This window comes from Musca autumnalis, unplaced genomic scaffold (genome assembly GCF_047663935.1).
Source record: "Musca autumnalis isolate F117 unplaced genomic scaffold, ASM4766393v1 scaffold_1, whole genome shotgun sequence".
Taxonomy (NCBI): domain Eukaryota; kingdom Metazoa; phylum Arthropoda; class Insecta; order Diptera; family Muscidae; genus Musca; species Musca autumnalis.
The window spans coordinates 237,454,461-237,479,531 of NW_027411644.1; the positions used below are offsets into that span (position 1 = coordinate 237,454,461).

General features: G+C 36.0%; 1 protein-coding gene across 1 annotated transcript; it reads right to left on the minus strand.

Annotated features, from left to right (window-relative positions):
- Positions 1–15,699: 15,699 nt before the first annotated feature.
- LOC141391128 (uncharacterized) lies at positions 15,700–24,431 on the minus strand. Its single transcript, XM_073964045.1, has 4 exons — positions 24,077–24,431; positions 23,621–23,682; positions 16,097–16,458; positions 15,700–16,039 (listed from the first exon to the last, which is right to left on the minus strand). Exons 1-4 carry the CDS (start codon positions 24,098–24,100, stop codon positions 15,738–15,740), a joined length of 750 nt encoding a protein of 249 aa, XP_073820146.1. The 5' UTR covers positions 24,101–24,431; the 3' UTR covers positions 15,700–15,737.
- Between the last annotated feature and the right edge of the window lie 640 nt (positions 24,432–25,071).

The following is a 25,071-nucleotide window of genomic DNA, read 5'->3' on the forward strand; positions in this document are numbered from 1 at the left end:
ATATCCACACTTGAAACTCAAAAATATCCTCGGTCAAAAAATATTGTTAAAAAATCCACGCCTGCACCTCAAAAGTATTCTTAAATAATATACGCTTGTACCTCAAAAAATATGGTTAAAAATCCACGCATGTACCTCAAAAAATATGGTTAAAAATCCACGCATGTACCTCGAAAATATTCTTAAAAAAACCACGCTTGTAGCTCAAAAATATTCTTAAATAATCTACGCTTGTAGCTCAAAAAATATGATTAAAAATCCACGCATGTACTTCAAAAATATTCTTAAAAAATCCACGCTTGTAGCTCAAAAATTTTCTTAAAAAATCCACGCTTGTAGCTCAAAAATTTTCTTAAAAAATCCACGCTTGTTGCTCAAAAAATATTCATAAAAAATCCACACTTATAGCTCAAAAAATATTCATAAAAAATCCACGCTTATAGCTCAAAAAATATTCATAAAAAATCCACGCTTATAGCTCAAAAAATATTGTTAAAAAATCCACGCTTGTAGCTCAAAAAATATTGTTAAAAAATCCACGGTTGTAGCTCAAAAAATATTGTTAAAAAATCCACGGTTGTAGCTCAAAAAATATTCCTAAAAAATCCACGCTTGAAGCTCAAAAAATATTCTTAAAAAATCCACGCTTGTAGTTGAAAAAATATTCTTCAAAAATCCACCCTTCTAGTTAAAAAAATATTCTTAAATAATCCACGCTTTAGTTGAAAAAAAATATTCTTAAAAAATCCACGCTTGTAGCTCAAAAATTTCACAATTTTGCTCCTCACCTTAATGTAATTAATCATTTAAATTGTGCTTTCTTTCATCCTACAAAAAGAATAGAAACTGGATTTTTAAACGGATTTGCCTTAATTCTGTAACAATATTGTCGGATAACAAATTTTAAATAGATCAATGTAAGTGCATCCGCGTAGATGATACAACTTGTTCTCCGCTCATTATCAGCCACTTAATTAAATGTACATTTGTTAGACGTATTTGTTTTCCGGAATTCCAGTTGAGAACTGCAAACATTGATGTAGATAAAAAAAATATTTTCAGACTGCCTGGCTCTAAAGTAAAATAAAGTTAAGTTGTAGGCAGACCTGATGATGAGTATTCGCATAGAAAGCAAACATGTAGCATCTCATTTAAATGATTGAATGTTACAAAAAAAAACATGTACACGACAAACTATTAGGCAAGAGGCATAACATCATTTTAAGTGTTTCTAGCTCCTGGAATGCAGCGTCTACAATTGAAATAAACCGTATGAACTTGCCGACAAAATTTAGAAACTTTTATCTTATCGGTTGTTAATAATATTAATGTAGACTAAAAAGGACAATTGTTGAAATTTTGCGGAATAGATACCTGAAGTAATGAACCGACATAGTCCATTTTAGAAGTGTCTAATTTTGAGAGTCATTCCCTTCAATAGTTAACGTGCCAACCAGCCATTTTAGTTTAGTCGCCGTAGGATTTGTGGGTATGGACTTGCGTACGAACTTGGAAATTCATGTACATAAGTTTGAAAAAAAATGTCCGATGTATAACGTTTTTTAGAGCTGTTGGTCATTATGTCAGGAAGTATTGACTTGTCTCAGAAAAAATATACCGTTGTAATAGTTGCCACAAGGACAACCTTCTTCAAAACGTTTTCAAACTCACTTTTGTGATATTTGGTGGGATATACCTGACGAAGTGAACCTGATTTCTGCATTAGAAAATATATTAGGAAGTGCATTTGACCGAAACACTTTGAAGGAAGGTACTGGAAGGAAGGTTCTGTATTTAAATTTCTCGATACCAAACTGTCTGAAAGGGATTTCGTCCAAACATACTCGAGTTCTAAACATTTATTTCCATAAGGCACATTTTTCATTGTATCAAACCTTGTATCCCTGTATGATAATTAAAAAAAACAGTCAGTAAAGGATCTATTCGGGCGGGACCGACTGTATGATAACCTAATACACAATGATTTAATTCGTAAAAAGAGCCTATTGCAACAATGTGTTATTAAAGTATGTATATTAGGGCGACCCAAAAAAACAATTTTTTTATTTTGGAGTTCGTACCCCCTAAATTTGTTTCCACTTCATCCAAAAACCTTACATATGAAATTTAACGTTAACCCGTGTCAACCGAGCGATCTTTGTTTCCATAGTAATTTGTATTGAGTCAAAGGTGCATTTTCACGAAAATTCTCTAAAGGTCGCAATCATGGTCCAATCGACGAAAAACCCCTACCAGTTCATTGTTGTAAAAAACGTTTTCTACAAAAGTTTATGACGATCGGTTAACGATAACCCGTGCCCCCTGGTCGCTCTTTATTTTTCATAGTATTTGGTATGGGGACCAAAAGCGAATTTTCAGAAAACCGATCTACAGGCCACCGTTATTTTCCAATCGATGAAAGAAATGTGCCAGTTCATTATTGTGGCTAAAAACGAATCCTACAAAAAATTTGTAAAATTCTATTTTTTTAGACTTACATTTGATGTTAATTAATTTTCATGTTAAATAGTGAAAAAATAAGTGGTGTACGAAATAGTGGTTACGGCTCGTATATCGTATACTTATTATACCCTCCACTCTTTTACAAGTTTTACTATTAAAAAATACGGGAACAAAGCTAATGTGTTATTAAAGTATGTATATTAGGGCGACCAAAAAAAAAACATTTTTTTTTATTTTGGAGCTCCTACCCCCTAAATTTGTTTCCATTTGATCCAAAAACCTTACATATGAAATAAGTGGTGTACGAAATAGTGGTTACGGCTCGTATATCTGATCCGTTTTCAAAATAAGTTGGCAAATTTAGGTCTAGACCAAATTCAATCATCTTTTCTAAATTTCTTCAAAATTTGGCAGATACCCTGTGTTTGGTACATCCAATACTTCAAATCGGACGAAAATATATATGGGAGCTATATCCAAGTCTCGACCGATGTTAACATAATTTGGCAAACTTATTATACCCTCCACCATGGAATGGAGGGTATATTAAGATTGTTTTTCTGTTTGTAACACATCGAACTAATCATTTGCGACCATATAAAGTATATATATTCTTGATCAGGATAAAATTCTAAGACGATCTACCCATGTCCGTCTGTTGTAATCACTGTATCGTTCGCAAAATTTGAGCTAGAGCGCTATATTTTTGCACCCGAGTGTTTTTTCATAGGCAGGTCAAGTTCGAAGATGGGCTATATCGGACCAATTTTTGGTATAGCCCCCATATAACGGTACCTCCCGATTTTCGGTATTTTAGGGAATTTAGCCACATTTGTTGACCGAACTACTTGTAATTTCACGTTTGAGGTTCCTAGTGGTCACAAAATATCTCCACCAAACACCGTCAACATAGGTCCATGTTTTGGTATAGCCCCCATGTAACGGTACCTCCCGATTTTCGGTATTTTGAGGATTTTAACTACATTTTTTGACCAAACTACCTGTAATTAAATATTTGAGGTTCCCAGTGACTGGAAAACATCTACCAAATAGCCGGTATAGCCCCCGTGTAAAGCTACCTCCCGGTTGTCGGTATTATGAAGATTTTAGCTACAATTTTCGACCGAACTATTTGTAAGTCGACATTTGAGGTTCCCAGTGGTCACACAACATCTCCACCAAAAACTGTCAACAAAGGTCCATGTTTTGGTAGTGCCCCATATCCCTCGGTACCTCCCGATTTTCGGTTTTTTGGATTTTAGCTACAATTTTTCCCAAGTATCTGCAATTCGACATTTGAGGTTCCTAGTGGTCACAAAAATTCTGTTTTTTTGATTAATTAGGTATCAGCAGTCACAAAATATCTCCGCCTAAAATTGTGGACAGGAAAGAAAATAACTTAACGCTTTTTTTACTTGTTTTTAGACTAAATTCTGTCACATATTCTACATTTCATAAAAACACAGATACGGTGTGTTTGATGCCGCAAATATCCCAAAACAACCCAAATATATGTATATGGGAACTGTATATAAATCTAAAACGATTTCAATATAATTTGTAAATTTATTTCTTGACCATTTACTGTCTCAAATTCCAAATTTTTTTGAGATTTTATGGGATATTTGGTATGGACAATGGACTATATCGGCATAAGTTTTGATATAGCTCCCATAGAACGGTACCAACCGATTTTCAGTATTTTGAAGGTTTTGGCCTCAATATCCCACCGAAGTATCTGAAATTTGGTATTTAGTCTTCCAGCGGAAATTTGTCGGTATAGGTCCGCGTCTTCATATTGGATTCATAGTACGGTCCCTCTCGATTTTCGGTATTTAGCAGGTTTCAGCATCAATTTCCAACCGAAATGGATAACATTTGATATTAAGTCTTCAGTGGAGTTATGCAATTTTCCAGAAGAGAATTAATTATCAGTATAGGTGAACGTTGTTATCATATTTTAAAAGTTGCGGCCCATATAACCCCCATAGAACGGTATCTCCAGATTTTCGATATTTTTAAAAATGTGGCCTCAATATCCAACCGAAATGGCTGAAATTTGGCATTTAGTCTTCGTTGGGGGTATAAAACTGTCTACTAAAAGTTGTCGGTATAGGTCGACGTCTTCACATTGCCCCCATAGAACTGCCCCTCCCGATTTTCCTATTGCAAAGATTGCGAGCTCAGTATCCCACCGAAATGGCTCAAATTTCGTATTCAGTTTTCGTTGGGGGTACAAAGTTGTACACCAGAAACTCTTTCGTTTACGTCTTCCCCATAGAATGGTCCCTCCCGATTTTCCCAATTATTGGTATCTTGAAGGTTTCCGCGTCATTTTCAAACCGAAAAGGATAACATTTGATATTTAGTCTTCAATGAAGGTATGAAATTTTCCAGAAGAGAATTAATTATCAGTATAGGTGAACGTTGTTATCATATTTTAAAAGTTGCGGCCTCAATATCCAACCGAAATGTTTGACATTTTGTACGTTGCGGGTATAAAACTTTCCACCTGAAATTTGTCGGTGTAAGTCTACTTGTTCATACAGCTCCCATAAAATTGTTCCTCCCGATTTTAGGCATTTTGAAGGTTGTGGCATCAATATCCTACCGAAATGGCTGATATTTGGTATACAGTCTTAGATGGGGGTATAAAAATTTCCACCAAAAATTGTCGGTGTGGTTGCCCCATATGCGGTTATTTGAAAGTTTCAGCGTCATTATCAAAGCGAAAGGGATAACATTTGGTATTAAGTTTTCGCTGTGGATATAAAATAATACAGAAGAGAATTATCTTTGAAGGTTCTGGGCTCAATATTTGAAATTTGGTCTTCGTTGTCCAACCGATTTTCGGCATTTTGATGGTGTCGGCGTCATTATCAAAGCGAAATGGATGAAATTTGGTATTAAGTCTTCGATGGGGATATAAAATACTGCACAAGAGTATTATCAATATAGGCCCATAAACAGGTGCCTAACAATATTTTGAAGGTTTTGGGCTCAATATCCCACCGAAATGGCTCAAATTTGGTATTTAGGTGTAAAACCTCCCACCAGAAATTTGTTATTATGTGTCTATTGCTTCTTATAATCCCATAGAGCAGTACAACCGATTTTTGGTATTTTGAAGGATTTAGTGTCAGAAATTTATCTTTATAGATCCACGTCTTCATAGAGCCCCTAGAGAAGTGTGCAATGATTTTAGTATTATGAAAGTTTTAGCGATATTATTCAACCGAAACGACTGAAATTTGTTATTAAGTCTCCGCTAGGGAAACAAAACATTCACCCATATTACTGTTGGCGTAGTCGTAGGCGTGTAAGTTTCGTAGACAAATACCGACAAATCGGTATTACGGCCGATTTTGTCAACGACAGCATATACAAAATAAAAAAAGTATCAGTCGGCTTTGCCGCCAGAGGTATACCCCCAGCCTGTGTGAATTGAATTTCTCAAAAAAACAAGTAAGTACGTATCAGTCAGCTGTGCTGACGTAGAAATACCCTCGGCCACTGACCAAGAAAAAAAAAACAAAAAACCAAACACAATAATTATGCCGTATATAAAATATATTGATTTTATATCACAAGTTTGCTTTAAAATCTGTAGGTACCGTAACGTGGGCTTATACCAAATCATTGACATATACCAAATATTTTTGGCAACCAAACTTCCTCATAAAGGACTCAAAATATTAAATTATGTTAAAATAAGTTTGAAAGAAATTTTTGAAAAAGTTTTAGAGTTATCTTGCACAATATCCGACAGGGTTTTGAAGCTTTTGGGTCATTATCTTAGGAAGTATTGACTTACTCCGGAACAAAATGTACCATTGTAAATGAGGCCGCTCCAACAATCTACTGAAAAAGAGTCAAAACGATGCGAGAGGAGCTCCTAAACTTCACTTTATCCGAATTTTGTGTGGGAGTTACCCGAAGGAGTGGACCGATACAGTCTATATTTCAATCCCCACTGGACTGGATGAAATAATACGATGCGTAAAGCCTGCATCAATCAAAAACTCCCTGAGAGGATTATCTTGCGGATTTGCCATTTTGGTTGGTGCTGTCAGGGTTTCTTGGAGCATTTAGGCCAATATCTCAGGAAGTATGGACTTCCGCAAGAAAAAAATTGTACCGTCATAAAGGGAGCCGCAAGGAAAACTTACTGAAAAAAATTGCAAAACCATCCGAGAGGAGCCCTTAAACTCCACTTTATCCGAATTTTGTGTGGGAGGTACCCGAAGGAGTGGACAGATATATTTCATATTCCAGATCTATATCTGGAAGAAATAATACGATGTGCAAAGTATTGACCAAATCGATTGCTCCGTTCGAGAGTTATCGTTCAAACCATTTTACAGAAAAATTTTGAACTTTTGTGGGGGAGGTACCAGAAGGAGTGGACCGATATGGCCCATCTTCGAACTTAAACTAAGTTTGGACAAAATATTACGATACCAAAAATTTGGTTCGAATCTGTTGAACTGTTCGAGAGTTATCGTGCGCACAAGCCAGACAGACATTTTTCGTATCAAAGTGTATATATGGTAATATTCAAAAAAGTTTTACAATCGTTGAAGTTGAGGTTCACCATTTAATAAGTCGCGAACTGTTAATATATTTTATAAAATATGTATACATTTATATTAATTGAAGTGTTTTAGCCAAGATTTCATAATATGGACCATAACAATTAATTTTCGTGGAAGCTCCGTTGGTGATAATATAAAAAAATGGGAAAAATGTGTTGAAGTAAACAAGTTTTTTTGTGTTCTTTCTTGATTTCTGGCCAAACCACGCAAAATTCAAACCTGTGCTCAAGGAAAGAACTAAAGAATACCCCTTGGGAAACATGGTTCTAGTGCATGACTTTTCGATATATACACTACATCCCACTAAAATCGATGCTGACATTTTGAAGTTTGATTTAAGTGTTTTTCGAATTTTTCTTATAATTACACTGTGCGACACGAAAAAAATTAACCACATTCTGACAACGCAGCGTGATAGAAGACGAAAAATAATAAGACACCTGTCTCGGCGTTTTTCCCTGTTACTTCGCATTTCGCGGTTATGGGCCCCCAAAGACCTGAGGCCTTGATGTCAAAAAGGACCATTTTGTCAGGCTCATATCTTCTAAACCGCTAAGAATTTTGGTTTATTCGTGGAGGCAAAGTTGTAGCTCTCATCTTAAAGAATAATAATTGTGAAGACATAAAATCGATTCAACCTTATCTTCAAGGTCAAAATCTTTAAGGCCAAGTTTACGTTATAATTTTTTCTCAGATTTTGGCCTACAGATATCAAACCGATCAAAATTGAATCAAACAACCAACTACAAAAATGTACCTTAGATCTCAATAAACAACTTTCTAGAACATACAAAGCCTGTAGAAATGGCCCTTAAAGGTCAAAATAGCAAAACAAATGCAATTTTTATTTTATTTTTTCGGTTTCTGCTCCATAGAAATTAAACCATTCAAAATTCAAGAAAACATTCAACCACAATAATGTAGTGAATATATCAGTATACAACTTTGTGGAACATCAGAGCTCTCTATGAACTGTTCTTAAAGGTCAAAATTGCAAAAAAACTTTAGAAAATATTCGATTTTTATACTTTTTTCTCCGATTCTGGTCCATAGATACCGAACCGTTCAAAATTCAAGAATAAAAAGAACTACAAAAATTTACCTAAGATGTCAGTTAACAACTTTCTAGAACATATGAACATTCTAGTAGCGGTCCCACATGTTCAAAATTCACTAACAATTATATTATGGTTAATGCTCAGGTCTGGAAATAACAAACTGTTCAACACTCTAGAAAATTTGAAAGGTTTGTTATTTACGGACCTGACCAGGAAAGAATGAGTAAAACTAATGGAATTTTGAGTTTAAAGGGCCGCTCCTAGAATGTTCATATGTTCAAGAAAGTTGTTAACTGACATCTTAGGTAAATTTTTGTAGTTCTTTTTATTCTTGAATTTTGAACGGTTCGGTATCTATGGACCAGAATCGGAGAAAAAAGTATAAAAATCGAATATTTTCTAAAGTTTTTTTTTGCAATTTTGACCTTTAAGAACAGTTCATAGAGAGCTCTGATGTTCCACAAAGTTGTATACTGATATATTCACTACATTATTGTGGTTGAATGTTTTCTTGAATTTTGAATGGTTTAATTTCTATGGAGCAGAAACCGAAAAAATAAAATAAAAATTGCATTTGTTTTGCTATTTTGACCTTTAAGAGCCATTTCTACAGGGTTTGTATGTTCTAGAAAGTTGTTTATTGAGATCTAAGGTACATTTTTGTAGTTGGTTGTTTGATTCAATTTTGATCGGTTTGATATCTGTAGCCCAAAATCTGAGAAAAAATTATAACGTAAACTTGACCTTAACGATTTTGACCTTGAAGATAAGGTTGAATGGATTTTATGTCTTCACAATTATTATTCTTTAAGACGAGAGCTACAACTTTGCCTCCACGAGTAAACCAAAATTCTTAGCGGTTTAGAAGATATGAGCCTGACAAAATGGTCCTTTATGACATCAAGGCCTCAGGTTTTTGGTGGCCCATAACCGCGAAATTCGAAGTAACAGGGAAAAACGCCGAGACACGTGTCTTCTTATTTTTCGTCTTCCATTACGGTGCGGTGTCAGAATATGGTTAATTTTCCATGACACAAAAAATGACACACAGTGTTATATGGTGCAACTGGATAATATTTTCAAACTAGTTACAGGATTGTAGAACTCGCGATTCCACGTCGTTCGATGTATATCTCATGAGTGTGCTCCGTACAGCTTCCTAGTAATAGGAGTCCAAAGGCCAAAATTTGGTGCGTAAATTTTCTGAAAAAAACCTATTTTTTGGCTTTAAAATTTACAACTGTCGTACAGATACCCCTGAACCCCGCGTGATTTTAGTTTTTTGCCGGATCTAATAAGCCTTTCCGCGTTCGAATCCATCCACTAAAACGCCGGATATAGATACCTTGAAAGTAGGAAAATCTGCAAAAATATATTTTGACAATTCCGCGAATTGAACCGCGATTTTCTTTGATTAGTTTTACATAAATGTAATCCTTTATACGCGATTATAATATTTGCCAAAAAGAGGTGTCACAAGTTACAAAGATTCGGGAGTAATATCCCTATTTATCCCAAAATAGGATGTGGTGGCACATCCGCAGTTCTTGACGAATCTGTCTAAAATCATTTATATTGACGTATTTTTAATAGGCGGCCATTGAAATCGGATGCACCTTATAATCATATGCACATCGCGCAATTTTTGCCCACTTGAATGTTTTTTGAATAGTAAGATGCAGGGGATAGGGGAATAAAACCCCCTATAACTTATGGGTGCAGCATCCAAATTTGTGAACGCGAACATATTTGAAACCACAATTTTTTTCTTAACCTAAGTCCCAAAAATCGCGGATGTGCTCGCAAAAAATTTTAATTTTTTTTGTCAATGGTATTGAAAAGGAAATTTGAAATTTACCATATACCCTTCTAGCCTAAGAGCTGAGGGTATAAAAACGTATGTATTTAGGGGTCTTCAGAATTTTGGGCGTCTGAACTTGCCGACTAAGACATTAATTAGGATAAAACATAGTCCATTTTGGAACTGTGTCTTATTTTGTGATTCTTTCCTCTTGATAGGACCATTATGTAAGGAAACATGGACTTGCCCACGAAAAACATCTTATCGCTGTAAGCAGGGCTACTAAGAGTACCTTCGGTAACATTTTCCAAAGGATTCTCGAACAGACCCTTAACCGCACTTAAACAAAAATGTGGATCATTTGTGTGGGTGGTATCCTAAGGAATGGACCAATATGGTCCACTTTTGAACATAAACCAAGTTTGGACAAAATATTTCGAGTTCCAAAGTTTGAACCAAATCGGTTTCTCCGTTTAAGATATATTGCACTTACCAATTTAGCGAATATTTTCGAACATTTGTGGGGGAGGTACCGGAAGGAGTGGACCTATAAGCACCATCTTCGAATTTCATTTAAGATTCGAAGAAATATTACGATATGCAAAGTGTGGACTAACGCATTATTCGGTTTGAGAGTTGCCGTGCGCACCAGTCACTATACATGCTGGCTGTAGGGGTTGCGTCTGAAAAAAACTTGCACCATTATAATAGGGGCCTTGAGTGCAAGAAAAATCAAAACTTGTCCGAAATTTAGTGTTGGAGGTATCCGACGGAGTTGACATACATATTAAAAACAAATTCTTTGTGAATGACTTTGTCTGGCATTTTTAAAATCATTTCTATTAATTGGTGTTGAGTTTTACCAATATTGGCCCCATTTAGGCAACTCCATATATTTTTTTTATACAGGGGAAGTCTCTAGTTTACGATAAACAAAAATCCAGCTGGCCCTATCTGCCACTCGGTAAGTTATACCCTTTATACCACACCTGTAAACTCGTCAAAATTCCGAAAATCGGGAGGTACGTTTATGTGGGAGCTATACCTAACTTGGATCTATATTGAACATTTTTGCAAGGTAGTTTTTTGTTTACTGAGGACTCAAAATGCAAAATTACAGCCAAATCGGTAAGAAAATTTGCCTAAAATAGTTCAAAATACCGAAAATCGGGCCGTACCTTAATATGTATGGCACGGTGCGCCTTAACTAACTTTAAATGTAAGGTGCTTACACCTTGGACGTTTTTGCGATTCTAAAACTACAATGTTCATAGATGAGAAAAGTCATAAAACAAACAAGTAAAAAAGTATCTGTCGGCTTTGCCGACAAAGATATACCCTCAGTCAATATGAATCGAAACTTTCATCTACGTACAGAATTTTGTGGCTCTTTTTGGACATTTGAACTTGCTGACAAAAATCTGGATTAGGATTAGTGGCGAGGAGGTACTTGACCGACATACTCCATTATGGAAGTTGATCTTATTTTGGGGGTCATATCTTTTAGATTGATATAGCGCCCACTAGTCACTTTAGTGGGTCATAGTTTAATTTTTGGATCAATATGCCAGGAAACATGGACTTGTCCACGGAAAACATAATCTCGCTGTAAACGGGACCACAACGAACAGCATCGGTATACATTTCCCAAGGATCTTTGAACATACCCTACAGTTAGGCATAAATGTTGAACTTTTGTGAGGGAGGTACCCTAAGGAGAGGACCGATATGGACCATTTTAGAAGTTAAACTAAATGCGGACAAAATATTAGGAAATCAAAAGTTTGTACCAAATTGGTTGCCCTGTTCAAGATATATCGTGCATACCATTTTAGTGAAATTTTTTTTAAATATTGGGGAAATACCGATATTACCCATCTTCGAGTTGAAACTAAGTTTGGACAAAATATGACGAAGACCAAATTTTGTACCAAATCGGTTGATCCGTTCGAGAGTTATATTGCGTTCCAACCACCACACACGGTGTCACAGGGGTTTTTTGCACCTTTCAGGCTATTTTCTCAAGAAGTATGGACTTGCCTCTGAAAAAACACTTGGCTATGTAAAGGAAGCAGCGTATGCAAGTTGCTTCAACAGAAGTCAAAGTGATTCGTGAGCGGGCCTTAAAGTGAATTTATCCGGAATTTTGTGTGGGCGGTACCCGAAGGAGTGGACAAATACAGTTCATATTCAAACCTGACCTATATCTGGTAGACATATTAAGATGTGTAAAGTATGGACCAAATCGGTCACTCCATTCAAGAGTACGCACAAAAGTGCGCACAATTTTTCCAAACATTTTTGAACTTTTGTGGGGGGGCGGGGGGGGGGGGGGTACCTGAAGGAGTGGACCGATATAGCTTATCATCGAACATAAATTAAGTTTGGTCAAAATATTACGAAAGCCAAATTTTGGACCGAGTCGGCAGACCAGTACTAGAGTTATCTTGCGCTCTAACCACAATACACGGTGTCATGGGGTATTTTTGCAACTTTCAGGCTATTTTCTCAGGTAGTATGGACTTGCCCCTGATAAAACTTGTACCGTCGTATGGGGGGGCAGCGAATACAAGTTGCTACAGCAAAAATCAAAGCGATTCGAGAGCAGGTCCTAAACTGCACTTTTCCGAAATTTTGTGTGGGAGGTACCCGAACGAGTGGACCGATTGAGTCCATATTGGAACTTCATCTAAGTCTGGTAGAAATTTCACGATGTGCAAGGTGTGTATCGAATCGGTAGCTCCCTTCAAGAGTTATCGTGCGCCCACATTTTCGGAACATTTTCGAACTTTTGTGGGGGAGGTACCGGAAGGAGTGGATCGATATAACCCATCTTCGCACTTAGTTTAAGTTTGGACAAAATATTACGAAAGCAATCGGTTGATCCGTTCGAGAGTTATCGTGCACTCCAGACAGACAGACATAACGGACATTGCTAAATTGACTCCAAATTGTCTGAAACGGATTTCGTTCAAACATACTTGTGGTCTACAACCATTATTTCGGTGAGGCACATTTTGCCCGTATGAAAATGCATATACCCTCGTTAGCATAAATGCTGAGGGTATAAAAATCGCCAGAGGGATTTTCAAATAAATCACATTTTTAGTTTAATTTTAGGTTTTCATGATTTCGCTTGGAAGCGGCAAGTCGTATTGAAATGGGACTAAAGAAAATGTTGTAACAGTGAAAATTCTCTACAACATTTTCTTTAGTCCTATTTCGATAGGTCTTGCGGTTTCTATGCAAAACCACGAAAACCTAAAAACCCCTAAAAATGTGAACTTTGACCTCGATTTATTTGATAAATACAAAAACAAGAATAATATCGCTGGAGGGATTTTTTCTTGTTTTTGTATTTTTCTCATCTATGAACATTGCTGTTTCAGAATGCGTACAAACTTTACAGATGTAAGAGTTTTCATTTAAAGTTAGTTAAGGTGCACCGTACATAACATTGTGCATTGTCCCAAATTTAAACTTCTATATCTCAAAAATGGTAAAACCTAGGAAGAAGTCATAAAGGTCAATCTTGTAAAGAATTTTCACTGCTACAACATTTTCCTTAGTCCCATTACGATAGGACTTGCGGTTTCCAAGCAAAATCGTGAAAACCTAAAAACCCCTAAAGATGTGAACTTTGACCGCGATTTATTTGAAAAATCACTCGTCCGTTTTTTTTCTTGTTTTTGGATTTTTCTCATCTATGAACATTGCTGTTTCAAAATCCACAAAAACATTTCAGGTGTAAGCACCTTTATTTTAAAGTAAGTTAAGGCGCACCGTGATGGGGACTATACCCAAATGTGGACCTACATCCACTAAATTTATTTTTATACCCTCAGCCTTTAGGCTAAAGAGGGTATTTACACTTTGATACGACCAAAAATGTGCCTCATCGAAATAATGGTTTTAGACCCTAAGTATGTTTGTACGATATCCGTTTCAGACAATTTTGAGTAGATCTAGCAATTTCCGTCCGTCTGTTTGTCTGTCGGTCTGTCTGGCTGGTGCGCACGATAACTCTCGAACGGATCAATCGATTCGGTTCAAATTTTGGGTATCGAAATATTTTGTCCAGATTCCATTTAAGTTCGAAATGGGCCATATAGGTCCACTCCTTCAGGTACCTCCCCCACAAATGTTCAAAAATTGTCGCAAAAATTGTGCGCGCGATAACTCTTGTAGGGAATAACCGATTTGGTCCATACTTTGCACATCGTGTAATTTCTACCAAACTTAGATGAAGTTCCAATATGAACTCAATCGGTCCACTCCTTCGGATACCTCCCACACAAAATTTCGGAAAAGTTCAGTTTAGGACCTGGTCTCGAATCGCTTTGATTTTTGTTTACGCAAGTTGTATTCGCTGTCCTCTATACGACGCTGTAAGTTTCATTAGGGGCAAGTCCATACTTCCGGAGAAAATAGCCTGAAAGTTACAAAAAAACCTATGACACCGTGTGTAGTGGTTGGAGCGCAAGATAACTGTCGAACGGATCGGCCGATTCGGTCCAAAATTTGGCTTTCGTAATATTTTGTCCAAACTTAGTTCAAGTTCAAAGATGGATTATATCGGTCCACTCCTTCAGGAACCTCCCCCCCCCAAATGTTCAAAAATTGTCGCAAAACTTGTGCGCACGATAACTCTAGAAGGGAATAATCGATTTGGTCCATACTTTGCACATTATGAAATTTCTACCAGACTTAGATGAGGTTCCAATATGGATTCAATCGGTAAACTCCTTCGAGTACCTCCCACACCAAATTTTGGAAAAGTTCAGTTTAGGACCTGCTCTCGAATCGCCTTGGTTTTTGTTGTAACATATTGTATTAACTGTCCCCTATACGAAGGTACAAGTTTCCTCAGGGGCAAGTCCATACTTCCTGAAAAAATAGCCTGAAAGTTGAAAAACAAACCCTATGACACCATGTTTATGGGTGGAAGCGCAATATAATTCTCGAACGGAAATGCCGATTCCGGCCAAAATTTGACCTTCGTAATATTGTTTCCAAACTTAGTTTAAGTTCGTAGCTAAGCCATATCGGTCCACTCCTTCAGGTACCTACCCCACAAAAGTTCAAAAATATTCGGAAAAATTGTGCGCACGATAACTCTCGATGGGAGTGACCGATTTGGTCCATACTTTACACATTCTCATAATATCTACCAGATATAGATCAGGTTCGAATATGAACTATATTTGTCCTCTCCACCCCGTACCTGCCACACAAAATTTTGGATAAGTTCACTTTAAGACCTGCTATTGAATCACTTTGATTTTTGTTGAAGCAACTTACATTCGCTGCCTCAATTACGATGGTAAAAGTTGTTTAAGGGGCAAGTCCATACTTCTTGAGAAAACAGCCCGAAGGGTGTAAAAACCCCAATGGCACCCCCATGGTCTATGACGGTCCATTCCTTTAAGTACCTTTTCCGCAAAATTTTTGAACTTTAATCCTAATCAACATTTTTGTCGGTTCATACGACCAAAATTTTGAAACCCCCTAAATACATAAGTTTTTTTTTGAAAGAATTGTTTCAATTTGCACAGGCTGAGGGTATATCTCTGTCGACAAAGCCGACTGATACTTTTTTACTTGTTCTTTTATCTTTTTGGCTCGTTATAAACCTATGTTTAAAATTTAGAGCGGTAACTCGATTAGAACTATATTTCTTTCTTATATGTATGTTGTAGTTCCACAGATATAATCTATATTTTGAAAATAGGCAGTCCATGCCTTAAATTCTCCTACCTCAAATAAAAAAACACGAGAAATCTATATTTTATTTGTGACTCTTAAATTACTCAGTTTTTATTATTTAAAACCAGAACGTAAATCTATTTCCAGCGGATCAATGGTGCTTGTGGTCGTCGTTGGTATCTGAGCATTTGTTGTGGCTGATGTTGTTACCGGTGGCTTTGCTGTAGTCGAAGATGTACTTGATGTAGTTGTTGGTATTGGTGTTGTTCTTGGAATATTTGGAATTTGGGATATGACATCCTTATTGCCAGTGGCAGGGGTGAAAGGTATCCAATTTGGTTTCGGGCGCTGTCCACCCCATGGATTAATAAAATTTTGATCTGTTACCGGTGGAGGAGGGAAACGTGGAGGTATCCCTAGAAACATAAAATAATAGCAATTGATTTTCTTGGATTGTATAGAACAAAACTTACGTCCAGAAAATGTAGGATGTCCAGAATATCCTCCTGGTCTTCCATAGCCAGTATTTACATGCAGCGATGGTCCACCATAACTTCCTCCATAAGGTTTTGATGGAATACTACCACCATAAACTGGATGTGGTGTACGTTTTGTTTCATGAATTCCATGAAAATGATCATGATAATCATGATTGTGTCCATGGAATGTATCATCGTCCTCATCATCTTCATTGTTAAAACCAATGTCAGAACCAAAGAGATTGTACGGATTATGCCGCCCATAGCGTCTATATTGATATTCATTTTCACTATATGGATAAAAATTGGAATAACTTGTTGCGCCTTCAGTTTCTAGATCGAGTTCTGGGATTGCACTGAAAAGTAAAAATATTAATTTTAATTTTTTTTTGTAGTGAAAATGTGTAAAAATTATTTCTATATAACAATTATGATCTATATTTTTGAATAGTCTATACCGAGATATGTTGAATAACTTTCGTAACAACAGCTTTTTATATATACATATAATTTAAATTTCTTTCTCAAGAATACACAATGTATATTATTTTTTTGGACAGTATCCTCATCACATTTCTAATTGAAATTCATCTATATCTACCACCAATTTTAAATTTTTACACCTCTTTAATATTGTGAAAATTAAATTTACACAATGTTCTTATTTTATCACATTATCATCTCATCCATTTGACATTCCAAAATATTTTAAGACCTCATGAATGACAAGGTATGTACAGAATAACCCTGTACGTATTTATTTAAAAATAGAACATTCATAAATTCATCTGCCACAGTAATACATTTATGCATTTGTTTTTGTTGTTCCACTTTTCCTCAGTCTGTCATAATGGTATTAATTTTGGAACTCTCCACAATGTTAGACACTTCTGATTTGTTGTCTAGGGTTTTAACACATTTTATTAATATAAATGTGTTTCCATTCTTTAAAATTTCGAAATATGTGTTCATTGTTTTCTATTTCTAAAAGTAAATATGTCAAATATATTTTCTGACATACGCATGCATTTCCATTAAAAACTGACAGTTAATTTATATTTATTCTAATTATGTGTTTATATTTATTCTCCGGAGGGTACCTTACGGGTCCATCGAAAAATATGAATGTATAAAACAAAAACAAGTACCAAAAGCAGATTATTTCAGACCAAACAAGTAAGAAGGTATCCGTCAGCTGTGCTGAAGGGTATATATCCCCTCAGCCTATGACCAAAAAAAGAAGCAAACCTAATAATTATGCCGTATTTCAAATAAATTGATTTTATTATACGAGTTTGTTACAAAATATGTAGAAACTGTAGGTACCGTAATGTGGATCGGAACTATGCCAAATCATTGATATTGGTATATGTATGTCAATGATTTGGCATAGGGGTCTCAGGAAGCACCCTTTCTTTCATAAAGGATCTATGGACTTTTCCTTAAATTGGGGGCGCTTTAGTTTTGTCAACTTTTATTAACGATTTCAAATGTTTTTAGAATTTTAACTTTTTTTATTACATTCAGAATTCCTTAAGTTAGTGTTTTTATATAATAAAGATATAAATAACTAAAAAGAAAAACACACAACAAATTACAACCTTGTTTTCTTAAAAAAATATAATTTAAATAAATAACTGAGGGAGTGCTTTAGTTTTGGCCGACACTGTATGTCAATGATTTGGAAATGGCCTATGGAAGCACCGTTTCTTTCAGACAGTGTCGATGGAAGCTTTTTTTAAGAAAGAGTTCATGGAAGCTCCCTTTCTTTCTGAAAGGCTCCATGGAAACGGTCTATGGAAGCACCCTTTCTTTCAGAAAGGTTTTATGGAATCACCCTTTCATAAAGGGTCTTCCAGAAAGGGTCTTTGAAGCACCATTTCTTTCAGAAAGGGTCTATGGAAAAACACCTTATTTCGGAAAAGGTCTACGGAAGCACCCGTTCTTTCAGAAAGTGTCTATGGAAGCACTTTTTCTTTCAGAAAGGGTCTATGGAAGAACACCTTCTTTCAGAAAGTGTCTAAGGAAGCACCATTTCTTTCAGAAAGGGTCTATCGAAGCACCCCTTCATTCAGAAAGGGTCTATGTAAGCACCCTTTCTTTCAGAAAGGTTCTACGGAAGCACCCTATCTTTCAAAAAACGTCTATGGAAGCACCCTTTCTTTCTTTCAGAATGGATCTATGGAAGAACCCTTTCTTTCAGAAAAGGTCTATGGAAGCACCCTTTCATTCAAAAAGGGTCTATGGAAGCACCTTTTCATTCAAAAAGGGTCTATGGAAGCACCTTTTCTTTCAAAAAGGGTCTATGGAAGCAAACTTTCTTTAAGTAAAGATGTACGGAAGCACCCTTTCTTTAAGAAAAGGTGTACGGAAGCACCCTTTCTTTAAGAAAATGTGTACGGAAGCACCCTTTCTTTCAGAAAAGGTCTATGGAAGCACCCTTTCTTTCAAAAAAGTTCTATGGAAGCACCCTTTCTTTCATAAAAGGTCTATGGAAGCACCCTTTCTTTCAGAAAAGGTCTATGGAAGCACCCTTTCTTTCAGAAAGTGTCTATGGAAGCACTCTTTCTTTTAAAAAGTGTCCATGAGGCATCCTGTCTATCATAAAGGGTCTCTGGAAGCAGAAAGGGTCTATGGAATCACCCTTTCTTTCAGGAAGGGCCTATGGAAGCACCCTTCTTTCAGACAGGGTCTACGGAACCACCCTTTCTTTCAGAAAGGGCCTACGGAAGCACCCTTTCTTTCAGAAAAGGTCTATGGAATCACCCTTTCTTTTAGAAAGCGTCTATGGAAGCACCCTTTCTTTTAGAAAGCGTCTATGGAAGCACCCTTTCATTCGAAAAGGGTCTATGGAAGCACCCTTTCATTCGAAAAGGGTCTATGGAAGAACCCTTTCTTTCATAAAGGGCCTATGGAAGCACCCTTTCCTTCAGAAAGCGTTTATGGAAACACCTTTTCTTTCGGAAAGGGTTTATGAAAGTACCCGTCCTTTCAGAAAGGGTCTATGGAAGCACCCCTTCATTCATAAAAGGTCTATGGAAGCACCCTTTCTTCCAAAAAGGGTTTATGGAAGCACCTTTTCTTTCAGAATGGGTCTACGGAAGCAACCTTTCATTCAGAAAGGGTCTATGGAAGAACACTTACTTTCAGAAAGCGTCTAAGGAAGCACCCTTTATTTCAAAAGAAAGAAAAAAGATAAACACAACTCCGAAAAAGACGCACAAGAACCCGGTTAAAACCAAGGGCGAATCAGTTACGATACAAGCCAACGATTCGTCCTACGCCGATATCTTGAAGAAAATGAAAACCTCTATCAAACCTGTGGAAATTGGAGTGGGAATAAAGAGAATCCACAAAACTAAGGACGACAATGTACGCATTGTGCTAGGAAAGGGATATGGGCAAGCCAAAAAATTTGAAAGTGCAATCAAATCTTCATTCGGTGAAAATGTCGTAGTACAAAAGCAAAAGGAGAAATTTTTAGTGGATATCAGAGATATCGAAGCAACTACGGATGAGGCTGAGATCGTAAACAGCATCCTTGAAGCTTCCAAGGATACTGATGCTTCTGAAATCAAAGTGCTTAATATCAGAAATTTCTACAGAGGTACAAAACAAGCCTTAGTAGAAATTTCTGGAAACATTGCTGAGAAAATCTTAAAGAGTAGGTTTATTGAAGTGGGCCTTATAGATTGTAGGATAAGGAGAAAAATATTCGCCAAGCGGTGCTACAGATGTTTGGAAAAAAATCACATTGCACGAGACGGCCAAGGAAAAGATCGCAGTAAAATGTGCAGAAGATGTGGAATTGACGGACACAAAGCGAGTACGTGCCAAAAACAGCCGCGATGTGTCATTTGTCTAGAGGCCGGAGAGAAAAACATTACCCATTACATGGGAAGGGGCACTTTGTGCAATGGGTTTTAAGATTCTTCAAATAAATGTTGGCAGGGGTCGTCAAGCTCAAGACTTGCTGATAAAGCAAGCCGAAGAAAAAATGTAGATATAATATTAATAAGCGAGCAATACAGAGCTCGTGAATCTAATAAACTGTACCAGGATAAGAAGGGTAATGCTGCTGTGTATGTAAGGAATCCTCGCCTGAATATACGCAAAGTAGAGGAAAATCATGAGAACTTCGTCGTAGCGCACATAAACGGCATACGAGTTTATAGTTGCTATTTTTCTCCTAACATTGAGATGTCGGAATTCTTATAAGGCATAAATAAACTTATATTCCACATAAAAAGCCATGACACACCCGTGCTCATTGGAGGCGACTTCAACAGCAAATCACACGAATGGTTCGCCAGAACAACGGACAAAAGTAGTCAGCGAAATGATAGCATATCTTGGGCTAATTATTCTCAATAAGGCAAATACACCTACATTTGTGCGCGGTGAAGCAAACTCGATCATTGATATCACATTTGCCTTACTATCGCTTGCAACCAAAACACGGCAGTGGAAAGTACTCGATGATGAGACTCTAAGTGATCATCAATACATCACACTGGATATAGATTCCAATAACGCTGTAGAAAACACCGTTAAACCAAGATGGAACACAAGGAAGATGAACCCTGAAAGATGCAAAGAAAAAATATTAGACATCAAAGGGAGCTTCGTTTTAAGAAACCATGCAGATCTAAACTATACTGTAGAACAACTTATGGAAATCCTTTCCCAAGTATGTGAGGCAGGGATGCCGAAAACAAAGATTTTTAACAAAACCAGAAAACCAGTTTATTGGTGGTGCGATGAAATCGCTGAACTATGAAAAAATGCCTCAAAGCAAAACGCGTGGCCACTCGAAGAATGGGCGATCCTGAGGCCCTAGAAGGGTACGTTCGCACGTTATTCCCTGAGAGCACTGACACACGCAGAGAAAAAAATATGTTTGATCCAACAATATTCCAAGAGCAAAATATGTATTGTTAACATATTGTTGGATTCCTCATGTAGTATTGTAAATCCAAAAACAGTTTGTGTCAACTGAACAATATTTCTCTCTTTTCTTCGAAAATTTGTTTCTCTTCTCTCGCTATTCGATGCCGTGTTGAAAAAACAATTTTGGTGAGTTGTGGTGTGTTTGTATGACATGCTGCCTTTACATTTGTTTTTGTGTGTGACTCGTGAGACTCTTGTTTTTATTTGTTTCTGTTTTGTTTCATTCTTCTTTCCTTTTCATGTTTGTTATGGTGTTTAATTATTCCTTATGTTGTGGTGGGTTCTTGTGGCTTTTTGTTTGTCTTTGTTGTCAGCCAATGCAGTAAACCATGTATTGTGTTCATCAATGATTGCAATATTATACGCGACATTTATATCTAAGTTATGCGAAAAGTGTATATGAGAAGTATATGCACTCAAATCAAAAATTTCTGGGCTGGTTTTCTGTATTGACAATACTTTTTGTAAACAAAATTAGATTATGATAGTTCCTACAATCGGTATTGTTAACGATTTTAACAATATTGCGGAAATTCGAAAGTTGTTTTTGTTTTCTATGTTTGGAACAAAAGATGGTATTTTTGGATTTGGATTACAATGGTTGAACAAAACAAATACATTTTTGGAACCAAAACATATATTTTTGTTCCAACAAAAGCGAAAAATATTTTTTCTCTGCGTGCAGCAGAAAAAATGTGCCCTCTGCAACGATAGAAAATGTGAAGCTTTTCACTAATGCCGAAATTAGAAATGCAACCAATAATCTAAAAAAACGAAAAGCACCAGGTACAGACGGAATCCCCAACGTGGTAATATCTATTGTGGGTAAAGAATGGGCTGAACTATTCGAGCACACTTTTAACCAGTGTCTCATGCAAGGAACGTTCCTCAAAATCTGGAAACAACAAAAACTCGTACTTTTACGGAAGAATTATAAACCGTTAGAGAATCCATCCTCATACAGACCACTCTGCATGCTGGACTCTTGCGGAAAATTTGTAGAAAAGCTATTACTAAATAGATTGGAGGAGGAACAAAACAAAAACGGAGGCTTCTCTAAATTGCAGTTTGGTTTTGTTAAGAGAAAATCGACGGTAGATACCATAAAAAATGTAGTGGAGACAGCAAGGTTATCGATGCATCAAAAAGGTTTTTGTGCAATTATAACCCTTGATATAAAAAATGCTTTTAACTCAGCCATTAGTCAGAATGATTGACAGCTATTTAGTCAGAATGATTGACAGCTATCTACAAGATACGATACTAATGTTTGATACAGATCTGGGAACAGAAAAATATGGGATAACATCTGGCGTTCCACAAGGGTCTGTATTAGGACCTTTTCTATGGACGTGATGTACGATGGCCTTCTAAATTTAAATCTACCCGAAGGAACAAAACTAGTCGGATACGCAGACGACGTCGCGCTAATTGTCGACCAACTGCACCCTAATAATTTAATAAAAGTCTTAAATATTTGGGAGTACTATTAGATTGCAAAGTATCATTCAAAGACCATGTAGAAATGATAACAGAAAGAGCATTGGGTACAGCAAACAAGCTAATAAGAATCATGCGCAGAATTCGTGGCCCTGGACAAACAATCAGAAGGCTAATAAGCTCAGTGGTCTATGCGCAAGTCCCAGAAATGTAGGTCCACGTTTAGATATAGCCCACATATAACGGTACCTCCCGATTTTCTGTATTTTGAAGGTTTAAGCCATATTATCTTATCGAAATGGCTGAAATTTTTGGGGGAAATTTTTTCCACCAAAAATTTGTCAGTATAGGTTCACGTTTTGATATAGCTCCAACAAAACAGTAGCCTCCGATTTTCGGTATTTTCAAAATTTTAGCCGCATTATCTTAAAGAAATGAGAAAAAGTCGGATTTTAGTCTTCGTTGGGCATATACAGCATTCCTGTCAGGAATTGTCGGTATAGGTCTATGTTCTAATGTAACCCCATAAAAGATACCTCTCGACAATTTTTGTCCACATTATCTAAATGAAAGGCTGATATGGTATTTTGTCTTCGTCTTGGTGGTACAAGATTTTCCTGCTGAGAATGGTCGGTAAAGATCCATGTTGTGATATAGCCCCCAGATGACACATTATCCTACCGAAATGGTTGAAATTTGGCATATTGTATTCGACGTGGGTATAAAACATGACAACAGAGAATTGTGGGTAAAGATAAACGTTTTAATATACATAGCTGTCATTGAAAAGATATTGTGGGTTCATAGATATGGGTAGAAAACCTTCACGCAGAAAATAGTCACTATAGGTTAATATATTGGTATGTACGCAGGTACCTCCTGATTTGACATATTTTCATAACCGAAAGTAAAATTATTGTTCCATTTGACTTCAATACAACAACTCATGGTAGAGGGTATAAAAAGTTCTGCCCGGCCGAACTTAACGCCGTTCTTACTTGTTGTTTAAAAAGATTATCCTTTATTTTCATATTAAATTTAAATGTAAATTTAATATTTACAATGATTTTTCCAAACTTAGTCATAACAACGTATCTTCTGCTGATTAGTTAGTAATGTTAAACTTACTTGGTTTCGAATAAAGATTCTCCATAAACCTGAAGAGAATGTATGGCTAAGATACATAAAAACTAAAATGAAAACAACAACAACATCATTATTAATAATTAATTGTATTAATTAACATAAATAAATGGGGGGAGAATACGTATTAAGACCGATGGAAACAAAAACAAATTAATAATTTAAGTGTTACACTTTGAATGGTCTTTAAAAATCGAAGTTTATTTTGTTGTTGGAGTAGGACCCCCAAATATTCATTCAAAGATGTTGATTCATACAATCATTGGGGTTTTTAGTTGGATTTTTTAAACGATTATCACGGCACTTTGTTTTATTTATTTTTTTTTTCTTCGATCAGGTTAAAATATTTTTAGCTTGTTTGTGTCTTAAATCTTTTGTTTTTTGTAAAGGGTCATCTTTATTGATGTGTTTTGGTAATTTTTCCATCACGCATATTATTACCGTTATTATTGATGTTTTATGCATTTTTATAATTTTATTTTCACTCAAAGCACATTAAAATATTTTGGAGATTTATTTTAGCGTTTATTTTTTTTTTTTTCTTTTTGCTTTTTATTAATTGCACGTTTTATACATGAAACACAAAATTGTATTTTAGTTTGCTTTTTGGTTATTTTGTTCACTTATCTTGTCTTGTTTTTTTTTTTCTTTATTTAAGATGCTGTTCGCATGCGTTCATTCGTTCCCGTTTATTGCTCTTTATCGACTAAAAATTTTTTCATTATTTTTAGGTTTTAACTAAAATTTTTGACTTCTACTTTTCATCATCATCGTCATTATCATCATCTCATTGTGTAAGTGACGGGTTTTCTGTGACTGCTGATTTTTTTTCTTCTTATCGATAGTGACTGTTTGCTTTGCAGCTTGATTTTGTTGCGGGTTTGCTTTTTATCTTAAAAAAAAACTTAATATTTAGTTTGGTTGAGTGTTAATTTAAAAGCTGAGCAAATGAATGAATGAACTTGAATTGAAATGAAGATGATACAAAACAATTTATAAACATAACTAAAAACTCACACAAAGGTACATACATACGAGTACATGGGTACGAACAAAGGTATTGAATTTGTACATTTGTTTAATGCATATTATTAAATATTTCATCTCAAGTGATTGTATATACAACAACCTACAGTTGATTCCCGAGAGTAAATTCAATATTGATGTTTTTATTTTATTGTTGTTAATTAATAAATAATGTATAACGCTGTTAAATAATTGCAATAGTTCACATATTTCTGTTCCTACTATTCGTAGTCTTAGAGGAAGTAAGAAATTCCTGATACATTGGCATTTTACAAGTTTTGATCCAAAATCTCAAAATCAGTTTTGGAACAAAGGGATGTTAAAACAAGTAAGAAAAGCGTTAAGTTCGGCCGGGCCGAACTTATTATACCCTCCACCACGAGTTATATTGAAGTAAAATGGAACAATTA

Bases quoted from the DNA above. Each gene is read 5' to 3' on its own strand.
- LOC141391128 (XM_073964045.1), bottom strand. From the start codon at position 24,100: ATGCATAAAACATCAATAATAACG. The intron at 16,459-23,620 runs GTAAGTTTAACA...TTTACTTTTCAG, and splicing joins GAATCTTTATTCGAAACCAA to TGCAATCCCAGAACTCGATC. The intron at 16,040-16,096 runs GTAAGTTTTGTT...TTATGTTTCTAG, and splicing joins ACATCCTACATTTTCTGGAC to GGATACCTCCACGTTTCCCT.